Source organism: Vigna angularis, chromosome 9 (genome assembly GCF_016808095.1).
Source record: "Vigna angularis cultivar LongXiaoDou No.4 chromosome 9, ASM1680809v1, whole genome shotgun sequence".
NCBI classification, from domain to species: domain Eukaryota; kingdom Viridiplantae; phylum Streptophyta; class Magnoliopsida; order Fabales; family Fabaceae; genus Vigna; species Vigna angularis.
In genome coordinates, this window is record NC_068978.1 from 20,045,062 (window position 1) to 20,055,941 (window position 10,880).

At 35.8% G+C, this 10,880-nt stretch overlaps 1 protein-coding gene across 2 annotated transcripts; it reads right to left on the reverse strand.

Annotated features, from left to right (window-relative positions):
* Window positions 1-226: 226 nt before the first annotated feature.
* On the reverse strand, window positions 227-9,697 carry LOC108347707 (protein TIC 56, chloroplastic). 2 transcript variants are annotated; one of them, XM_017587121.2, is made up of 6 exons: window positions 8,912-9,696; window positions 3,509-3,706; window positions 2,601-2,883; window positions 2,292-2,454; window positions 1,852-2,087; window positions 227-470 (listed from the first exon to the last, which is right to left on the reverse strand). In XM_017587121.2, exons 1-5 carry the CDS (start codon window positions 9,627-9,629, stop codon window positions 1,869-1,871), a joined length of 1,581 nt encoding a protein of 526 aa, XP_017442610.1. In that variant the 5' UTR covers window positions 9,630-9,696; the 3' UTR covers window positions 227-470; window positions 1,852-1,868. The 2 variants fall into 2 exon arrangements, with proteins under 2 accessions (XP_017442610.1, XP_017442611.1); XM_017587122.2 differs by lacking the exon at window positions 227-470 and adding an exon at window positions 670-939 and having other exon boundaries at window positions 8,912-9,697.
* Between the last annotated feature and the right edge of the window lie 1,183 nt (window positions 9,698-10,880).

The following is a 10,880-nucleotide window of genomic DNA, read 5'->3' on the forward strand; positions in this document are numbered from 1 at the left end:
AATTTAAAATTTCTATACTTTTGAGGATATTTGAAATCCTTCTACTTTATTAATTTGAAATACATATCAAAATTCATTAAATTTGAATTTCTAATTACTTTGTCCAAACAAGTCATTTTAGTGTAAAAAATTTTAAATTCTTCAAATAAATGAATTATCTAAGTTACTTCGTCCAAACATAACATGAGGCATGAGTAATCTAATTGACATTTTGGTCTGACTGACAGGCTTAAAAGACCCAATTTTGATGATGCACAATGAGATTAATAAGGTGAGACAAACATTCCATACACAAAAACAAGATAGATAAGAGAAAACTAATATGATTTACTTGTCTAATACCTCTAGAAGGACAATTTCTCAAGCGCTTCTTCCCCATTCCAAAACATTCTCATTCTAACAGAAGAATGTAATGTCAGGACATTTACTTCACAGTGCCATAAGCTTCATTCATGTGGTTACAAACAAACCTGCATTTCCGGTAATTAACGTACATGAACATTTGAAGCAAAAATAATTGTTTCTTCGTCATTTTGAAAATCTTGAAGTTGCTTTACTACAAAACACGTATCTTCAACACAGATCCAGACAGAATTTTGGTGTAAGTTTGTTTCAGCAAAGTTGAAAGGTAATCGTGTATATAGCCAGTATGTGCAATGCTAAGTTGGATCATTGCAAGATTTTCATGTTTTTTTATGCAAATTAATCAAACTGCTAAAGTTTAGGGTTGTGAAAGAATCCTGACTAGAGGTCACGCGCCTCCGAAAGAAAGAACACAAGAAGCTAAGGAATATTTGCGTTCATTATTCACTACAGGCCAATATTTAACAACAGTGATGTTCTAACCAACTCCAAAAAAGACAATCTTGAGGTCCCAGATTGCCTTCTTAGTTCACGATACCATTCTCAGCACACTTTTCACTATCTAAAAATCTTACCCTGAAATGAAAAAAAAATCCTCTTGCAATAGTAGCTTAATGAATCAACCAGATATTACCCCCAGAAAAATATTTGAGAACCTGTTAGAAATGTAATCGCCAGAAACAACCTTTCAACTTTCCTAAGAGCATGAAAATTTTTTTAAAAAAAAATGCTTCCTAGTCACAATGTCAACTTTTTATTAGTGGACCACAATGTGCAACAAATAAAGAACCAAATGCATATAAATAAACAACCAGATAACTTCCCAAGGGCAACGCAAGTAATGCAAGCCCTCGTGTTAATAACCAATTAGCGTGTTAATAATTGCTAACACAACATTTTAGCACTCTATACGATATGCTGATACCTATTAAAAATAACAAAAATTATAGATTTCAATCCTTGTTTAATAAACTCTATTCATGATATTTATAATTAAGAAAAATAGACAAAATTTAGATACACGCAAATTTTGTTCATGAATTTCTCGATTATGCATATTATTGACATTTAACTAAATCCTTTATCACGCATATTATTGACATCAAATGGAATTATTTTGCATATCATTGACATTAAATGAAATCTTTTATTACATAGAATACTGATTTTTAATGGAACCTTTAATAATACAGAAGTTCCTGTAGTAATGCATCTAAATGTTGTCCTAAATTTAACCAATAGTAGAAAATAAAGCATGTTTATATACATATATATATATATATATTCAATTATGTCAATCAAAAGTCAAATAACTGGTGGAAAATTAATCCGACACCCCTTTTCCCAGCCCAAAAAAATAAAAGAAAATTCGGTTTCATCATTTTAGTCAAGTGGGTAAATAATTTTTTTTGTATAGCTATGGTACATTGGATGTTCAAAATAAATAGCTAACTATAATTTAAAGAATCAGTCACAAAGGAGTCTTACCATATGATCTGCAGAAATCATGAAGGTTTAAATGGTTTTTCAGGCCACAAATACTCGGGCAACCCAGCTTTCTTGCGTTCTTCTCTTTTCTCTTTGTCTTTCTGCTCTAACAGTTTGTTAGTTCTCGCAAAAAAATCGTCCCTGACCTTCTCCATAATTTTATCAAAACCAGCAACTGATCTCTCCATGTGTTCGCACAGCTCAGAATTAAGATCTTCAAATATCTTATACAACTCCTGTAAACAATCAAAGAAAATTAAATTCATGTTTCAAGTTAGCATTGTTTTGGAGCTACTTCTTTTTAAATTGAAGTTGTAATGTTTATAAAATAAACATAAATTTTAACACATTATGCTAGTAAAATATCATTTAATTCCTTTATTTTTAAAAATATCAAATTATAGAATAATGAATTCAAAATGTTTGACGAAAAGGCATACCATAACATCTTCATTCCAGTGCTGGAGGTAGGGGGGACCAGTGGTGTAGGAACCAAGAGGCTCACGGTACCATTCCCCATTAAATGTTATTCGATCCATTGCTTGTTCTAAGCTCAGAACTTCCCATGGCCTTAACCCTGGAATGAGTTCAGCCAACTTCTTTCTGCCTCACACAGCAATCCAACCCAACCCAAAGAAAATAAGAGGAGGGGAGAGGAAGGGCAAGAGTTAGAAACCATAACAAATTGCTGAATCTTGTAGCAATCACAATTCAGTGCTATTCTGGTAACAGTCTCAGCATGTGCATACCTAACATGTCTGGGAATGTATTTGTTGGGCATGTGATCCTGTTCCAAAATAGTGGTCAGTTCAGAGCCACTAGCCCAAAGAAATAGAGCATAGCTTGGAATTTTAACTCCTGGCCAAAGACCATCATTAGCTTCCAATACTGCTAAATCACGTCTCTTGCTTTGTATAGCTTCTTCTTGAAGTTGCTTATACGTCTTCTTTTCAAATCCCTTCAAAGGAACCCAAGGTGGTATGCCCTTTTGTAGTTTGTGAAGCAATGCTGTTGCTGAAGCAGCAAGTCTAACTACAAAGTTCCCCAACTGAGAATTAGCTTTTATCAAATACTAACGCATAGGGGCCAGCAGAAACAATCCCCAAGCCAAAAACAAAACACCAGGTAAGAAGACAACCTAAAATAGCATCTAATATTATTTTAGTTCTATAGTTTTTGTCAAGTGCTGAACACACAGTTATCAAGATTTTTGTCAAAAATTGGATAATGTAATATTCCAATTTTAGGACGTTGTAAAAGACCATGTTCAAAACAGTTCCAGAGAACCTCATATTCTCCCTTTGACTGATGTAACTGAGGGACCACAAATTTGGAAAATTACAAATAACGATTCCTCCCATCTCAAATTTTTCTAACGATCTGAAACTAAGAAAAAAAATCAACACTCATCTGTAGACCAGAGCGAAATACCATATAGGTCCAAAATTTGATTGATAGTGGTAACTGGTCCATTAGTCCTAGGCTCATACAAAAACAAATGCTCAAATGCTTATATATCAATCATCATTAAAAATGATGACAAAATGGTCAAATGACAAAAAGTATTTTAAGTTTACAAATTCTGTCATAGCTCTGCTCATGTCTCAACAATAATGAGTATATATCAGAGGAAGAGAAAATATGGAATTCAACAGACCTTCCCAAGTGGCAATTGCACGTTCCATTCCGTAAATCATGTGAATTGGTGCCCATTCATCCATATCCTCTCCCCAAATGAAAGTGTTTTTATCAATAATCCCAGCACTCCATGCACTTTTAAGCGTAATCAACTCTAATGGTCCTCTTGTCCGACCCAGCCGATCCTTATAGTACCACCCACCACTCCTCATGATAACTACACCGACAGAAATAACATCATACAACCAAAAGTAGAACTGTGGGCAGATACATCAATTAATGGAAATATTTTACATCTAGAGTTTGATACTTTATTACAAAAGCTTCAACAGACAATGATAATATTGATTACATATCTCACGTTCAACTCCCATGTTAAAGGAAACTAGCAATAACATAACCACAAAATGTTCAAAACAATCCGTTCTAACTTATGAATATTTCTTTTTCTCCCTCGGCAAATTACAAATGAAAAAGGTAGATAGCTTGTTTAACAACCAAACATAGAGCACCAAAATTGATAAACGCCTATGAGGGATCATGAACAAGAATCAATATATTTTCATCAAGGCTATCAATTCATACCAATTAACCAACATCAACAATGTATATTAAATATTACAACACACTTGAGAATAATACAAAGGAATTAGAATGAAATTTTGAGAGTGAATTTCCCTCTTTTAGAATCTCATTTATAACAACTTTAGATACATCATGTTACGTATCCGAGTAGGAGACGTATCTAACCACGATCACAGTAGGCAAAGATTAACACTCAACACTCACAGGAAACCAAAAGAATAGGGAATGAATGATAATGGACGAATAAATCTCTTTTATTGATGATAATACCTGAATAACAAAAGTAAACAATAATTGAGAGCATAACCTCCCTCATAAGATGCATAGCCGCCTCTCAACAAACTCAATAATCAAAAGCATAACCCTAACAATAGCCTCTAGCTTTATTTATACTAATTATTTCCCGCCCATCTTGTGCTAAATCTTTCCATAGAATATTGTGCTCAATAAAATATTTCCCTAGAATAAAATATGAATATTGTTCTAAATAAAATATTTCCCTAGAATAAAATCTTTCCCTAGAATAAAATATGAATATTGTTCTAAATAAAATATTTTCCTAGAATATATTTCCCTGAATATTGCTCTAAATATACTAAATATTTCCCGCATATCCTAACTGCAGTTAGGATAGTAACTTCTTCAACCGATCGGCTCTAGTTCTTCACCGCCTTCTGCTTCCTACCGTTCGGCTTGCTTCCTCCTGCCTCCTACCGTTCGGCTCCCTTGCCTCTTACCGTTCGGCTCCCTTGCCTCTTACCGTTCGGTTCCCCTACCTTCTATCCTATCACCCAGTATCCTATCACATCATATACTATGTATGTGTTAGAATATTTACCCTATTTATCATGATTATATTGTGTCTAGAGTTACCCTATTTATCATGATTATATTGTGTCTAGAGTTGCATTATTTATCGTGATTATATTATGTCTGGGATTACCTTAATTATCATGATTATATTGTGTCTAGGGTTACCTTAATTATCATGTACTCTTGTATCAATTTATTTTTATAAATAGAAGATTATGAGAGGGATCAATCAAGCTCTCTAGAATTATTTTAGAGTTTAATTCTCAAGTTGGTATCAGAGCAGGTTGTATGAGTCTCTTCCTACTCTGTCTTTGTTGTCGCCGGTGGCCCGTAGCTGCCGCCACCGGCGGCCTTAAAAATTTCATATTTTCTTAAATACCTCAATGAGCAGTCTTGTTCTGGTTTCTATCTAGTCTCCAAACCCTAGTTGCTGTCCGCAACTGTCTGGCACAGTTTGTCGTTGTCTGGCACAATTTGTCGTTGTCTGGTGTTGTTTGTTGTTGTCTGACGCCGTTCGTCGTTGTCCACTTGGCACTATTTTTCCACTGTGAGGAGTTGTTCACATAAGTTTGTCACCATCAATTTTGTTCCCTGCCATTCTGACGCCATCCGCTAATGCCTGCCGCCGGCCACCGCCACAGTTTAGTTCGATGACCAATGGATCTGGATCGCCTCCTTGAGCGATGGTCAATCCCGCCCGATGTCGAGGGCTAGTTCTCATCCAGGCACCACCACGCACGCCACATTTGTCCGACGTCTGCCGCCACCATCATGTTTTCTCCGACAAAGTTAGGGGTTTTGTCGCCTTAAGGAGTGTGACCCATCCTAGGTGGTCGCTGCCTCATTCTCCTCCACACGCACTGTCACAAACGACTTCTCTCCGATCAGCTTCCGGCACGTGTTTGTCACAAGTCACCTTCCCAATGTCAGAATCATACTACGCCACTAGCTTTCGTCTCGCTTGGCCAAAAGAAAAAAAAATTAGTTTCAGCATTGTTCCTTAGTCTCTCTTTCATAATGTGTGTTTAGTTTGCATATTGTAGCAGCTGTGATGTTTTTGTGTCATTTATTTACAAGTCCCCAAGGAGAGTCAATGTTATTAGTTGGTTAACACCAAGGAATTTCAACACCAAAGTCATAGGTTGAAGCTTACTCATGACATGAGGGGAGTCTATTTCTGGCAAGATTCATAATCTTAGTCAAACAATTTACCAGTCCTTTGTCAAATTTGTTTTTGGATGCTTTGATGAATTATGGAGACCATTATGATCTTCCACCTTCACGATTTGTCATCGGCGTGTCATCATTTTGGTCGTTCGCCATGAGGGGGAGTATGTTTCAGCCACTACAGGCCCCATCAATGAATGATGGCAACTTAGTCCCTGTAGTTTGTCGCTTTCAACGACTGCAGACCCCATCAGTCAATAATGGCAGTTTAGTCCCTGTAGTATGTTTCAGCCACTACAGGCCCCATCAATCAATTATGTCAATTTAGTCCCTAAGTAATGGAAGTTTAGTCACTGCAGTTTGTTTCAGCCACTACAGACCCCATCAGTCAATGATGACAATTTAGTCCTTGTAGTTTGTCGCTTTTAGCTACTGTAAGCCCCATCCATACTTAATGGAATCCAATCTCTACAGTTTGTCGCTTTTAGCCATGCAGGCCCCATCCTTACTTGATGGAAATCCAGTCTCTGCGGTTTGTCAATGTCTACCATTAGTCATCCACTTTTGATGGAAATCAACTTTGTCAAAGTCATCCTACTTGAAGGTTCATGGTGCTAGTTGAAATTTCGTGGTTGTCCAATATTATTCTCCATAAACTTATGAGGAGTCTCTTTGGTTATGCTGGTTTGTGAGTCCAATTTGGTTTGTAGACATTCTCTCTCGATGGTCTAAAGCATATGTGCATCTTGTTCGAAGCCAAAGTTACCATGTCTATTGTCTCGACATTCGAGACAAGTTGATTTTGTTGGAGTGAGTTTATTTATTCCAAGCTTGGTACATACAATTTGTATGCTCTAGCTTGAGGGGGAGTGTTAGAATATTTACTCTATTTATCATGATTATATTGTGTCTAGACTTACCCTATTTATCATGATTATATTGTGTCTAGAGTTGCCCTATTTATCATGATTATATTATGTCTGAGATTACCTTAATTATCATGATTATATTGTGTCTAGGATTACCCTAATTATCATGTACTCTTGTATCAATTTACTTTTATAAATAGAAGATTATGAGAGGGATCAATCAAGCTCTCTAGAATTATTTAGAGTTTAATTCTCAAGTGTATGAAAGGGAAGAGAAGCGAATTTGAAAAGCTATATATAGGAACTAGGTGCAGCACAAAGCACACAACACCTTTACAATGAATTCTATTTAACACTATTCTAACAAACACAAATACTCCAGCACATATTTCACCAAGAGTCAAATCCAAGACTTTATAGAATCTCAGCACTTTTTTTTGTTAATGTTGTTCAATGATTACAATAATTTACTTTACCCTTACTTTAGAAGAGAAAAATTCAAGATAAAAATGTTTTCTTATTTTGATAGACTTCTGATATGCTAGATGAAATATTTCAATACAACTATTCCAGCACATATTTCATCGAGAGTCGAATCCAAGGGCTTAAAGAATTTGAACACATTTTTTGTTAATGTTGTTCAATGACTATGATAATTTACTTTACTCTTACTTTTAGAAGAGAAACATTCAAAAGCAAAATAATCTCCTAGTTTGATAGATATTTGTATGCTAGGTAACATTCATAACATTTGAACTTCTTTGCAACATGTAGCTTATCATCTTTTCTAAATTTTGACATATTAACATAATCCTTTCAATTATTTCCAAAATATAGCTTCATGCTGTATAATATTGTAGAGAATTTAGCTTTAACTGAGTTTAGTGACATCGCATGATCCATGTAATTAAATATTACTTCATAAGATAAGGTCATTGATTTTAGAATTTGAACCCAAGACCGAATCAAACACCACAAAACTTATATAAAAAACACTAGTTATATCTCTTATCAATGTGAGATCTCACTACACCCCCTCAACAAGACATGAAACATGCACAAATATGGGTGTTCGAAGAAAAACATTCCCTCACAAATCACAACTAACAAACCTCCAAAGATACAAGTGGCCAAGTAACTACAAAAGACAGATTATTATTCATGTTAAGTTAACTAAATTTCACAAAATTGACTTACTAGGTAGAGATCCCAAACTTAGAAGAACTATATTAGTCATATCTCTACTCAATACGTGATATCGACTTGTGTTAAGTTGTGTCTTGGTTACCGGTTGTTCATGAGTTTGGATCCATCAAGAAAACAACTTCAGCCTACAATGACCATCTCATACATTTCACACAGAGATTAACTTTCGGCCACTGCGGTACACTAGTTTTTTTCTTCATAAATAATCAAAACCTGACAGGGATATCAATTTTAATTCTTACACATTCTATGGTCCCACTTGTCAATTATTTAAGGTCCAATTAAACTAGACCCGTCTCCCATGTCTTTTCCTCAGATTTTGCCAGATATCCCTCCTTCTTGGGACTTACCAAAAACTCCTTAATCGTTTTAAGGACATTAGATTAACATCTCTTGTACATTACACTATCTATCTCCCATTAATTGTTTGTAAAAAAAAATCACAAGGAGTTGTTGTATATGTTTGTAAAAGAGGAAATCTGCGCTGATACTTCAATTTGGGTCACTTGGGTCACGTATTCAACACGTAATAGGATAGGAGGTAATATGTGCAGTGGTATGTGAAAAACAATAAAGCAAATTTCTTTAACAAAATAAACACAAATTTACAAATTAGCTTATGTGTTAACTAAATATAAATTTTGAACAATGCCATTTTATGTTTCTGTCCTAAGTTATTATGAAAAGTTGTGAAATATGTTACATCTCACCTCAAAGGGCAATCCAAACATAAAACAGTGGCAAATAAGTAGGATTGAAAAGAAAAATTGAATGCAACTCACAGTCATAGTAGCGCCTCTCGAGGTTCTTATACCCAATGGACTGGGCCGCGTCGATGGGCTTCCCGGGAGGGTAGGGCCGCTGTCTGAAGTTCCAGAGCCCGAAAAAGAACTGTCTGGCGAAGTCCCAAAATTTGTCATCGGCCTCCTGGCGGGTCTTCTGGGCCTTGCGAGGCATGGGCCGCCCGTCGAGCCCAATGATATGCGGAATCTCCTTCCACAATTCCGCATCCTCATCGTGGTAGGGTTTTTCGTTCGCCTTCAGCTCATACTCATTCATCTTGTCGAGAATCTCTTCGGCGCGAGCCAGGAACTGCACCAAGGGGCTGCTGCGCATCATGTCCACAAGCTCCGCGTTCTCCCGAATTTCCTCCTCCGTGGCGTTCTCGCGCTTCTCGAAGACGGAATCGTCGGAGCCGAAGGCGGCGTCGTTTTCAGCGAGGATTTTGTCGACCTCCGGGGTGTGGCGGTGGTCCGGGCGGGTCTCGGCCTCCCAAAGGGCCTGGCGGGCCAACATCTCGAAGTGGCCGGCCTCCTCGGTGGCATTTTCCTTGGGCTTGCGGCGGAAGGGGTTTGAGAGGGATATAGCGGCGAAGTTGGGGTGGAGGGAGGGTGCGTCGGCGAGGTTGAAGACGTTGTTGGGAAAAGAGGGGAGAGAGAGAGGGTTGGGGGGTTTGGAGAACCAGTTTCCCCCGAAGGGGTTGAAATTTATGGAAGCCATTGAAGGAAAATGAAAATGAAGATGGAGGTATGAGGGAAGATAGTATAGTTTGAAGTGAAGTGTGAGGAGTGTTTGTTTCAGTTGAATTCAGAAGCGGATAAAGGAAATAGGCCCAATAGATGATGATCATGCATAGGCCAATCTCTTCTTGCACCTTCATAAACTTCTTTCCGCACCACCATAATACCTTTTTTCAATTTTATATGATATTTTTTAACTTTTGATTATGCAATCTAAAAGCTTTTAGATTGTTGTGCAATCTAAAGCTTCCTAGTAATTGTTCAATGTAAAAGTCAAAAATAACTTTTGGATTGCAGAAATTAGAAGTTTTATTTTTTCTTCAAAAATAGCTTTCAAATTATACAAACTAAAAATAAAAAATATTTTTAGATTCTGCAATTCATAAACTAAAGCAACTTCTGAATATAAAAAATACTTCTGGATCACATAATCTTGTGACTATTTGACTTTTATATTGCAAAATCGGAAAATAATTTTTAATTTTTAGATTATACAATTCAAAAGTCTTTTTTAAAAAGAAAATTATTCAAATTACATAATTTAGAAATTCAAAAGAAAACTTTCAAATTACATAAGTTAGAAATTAAAAAAAAAACTTTCAAACTACATAATTTAGAAAAAAATTTAATTTTCAGATTATATAATCTAAAAGGGATAAAATGATAAAATGGAAAAAAAGAATTTTATATAGTTGCGGAAAGAAATTTAAGGAAATGCGGGAAGAAACTTTTCATGCAGCTTAACATCTAATTTGGGCAATATTGATTCTAATTCGGGGCATTGCTCCTTCCACCATCAATGCTTCCTGCAGTTTCTCAAACCTTTTTAAAAAAAATTTAATTACAAAAATACCCATTTTTACTTTAATCATATTTATTTACTTTCGAGTTAGCCCCACCTTCCACCCCAATTCTCTCAACTTTCACTTTTTCAAATCTGTTTGTTCTCATCCCAACTCTCACTTCCAGATCCCTTCTTTCCATCTTCTAACTCTCACTTTCTCTCTTTCTCCATATCGATTTTCACTTCTTCTCCATTTTGGTTTTGATTGGTGACAAAGATGGTATTTGAAAGATGAAGATATACTTGGACATAGTCTTTAGTTACAATCAGGGACAAATGCATAAACAAGTTAGGGAAGAGTCAATACTGGACAAACTTTAGCATATATAATTATATTTTTAAATATGTAAGTTTATATATATATATATTTTTTATAAAATTAGGCTA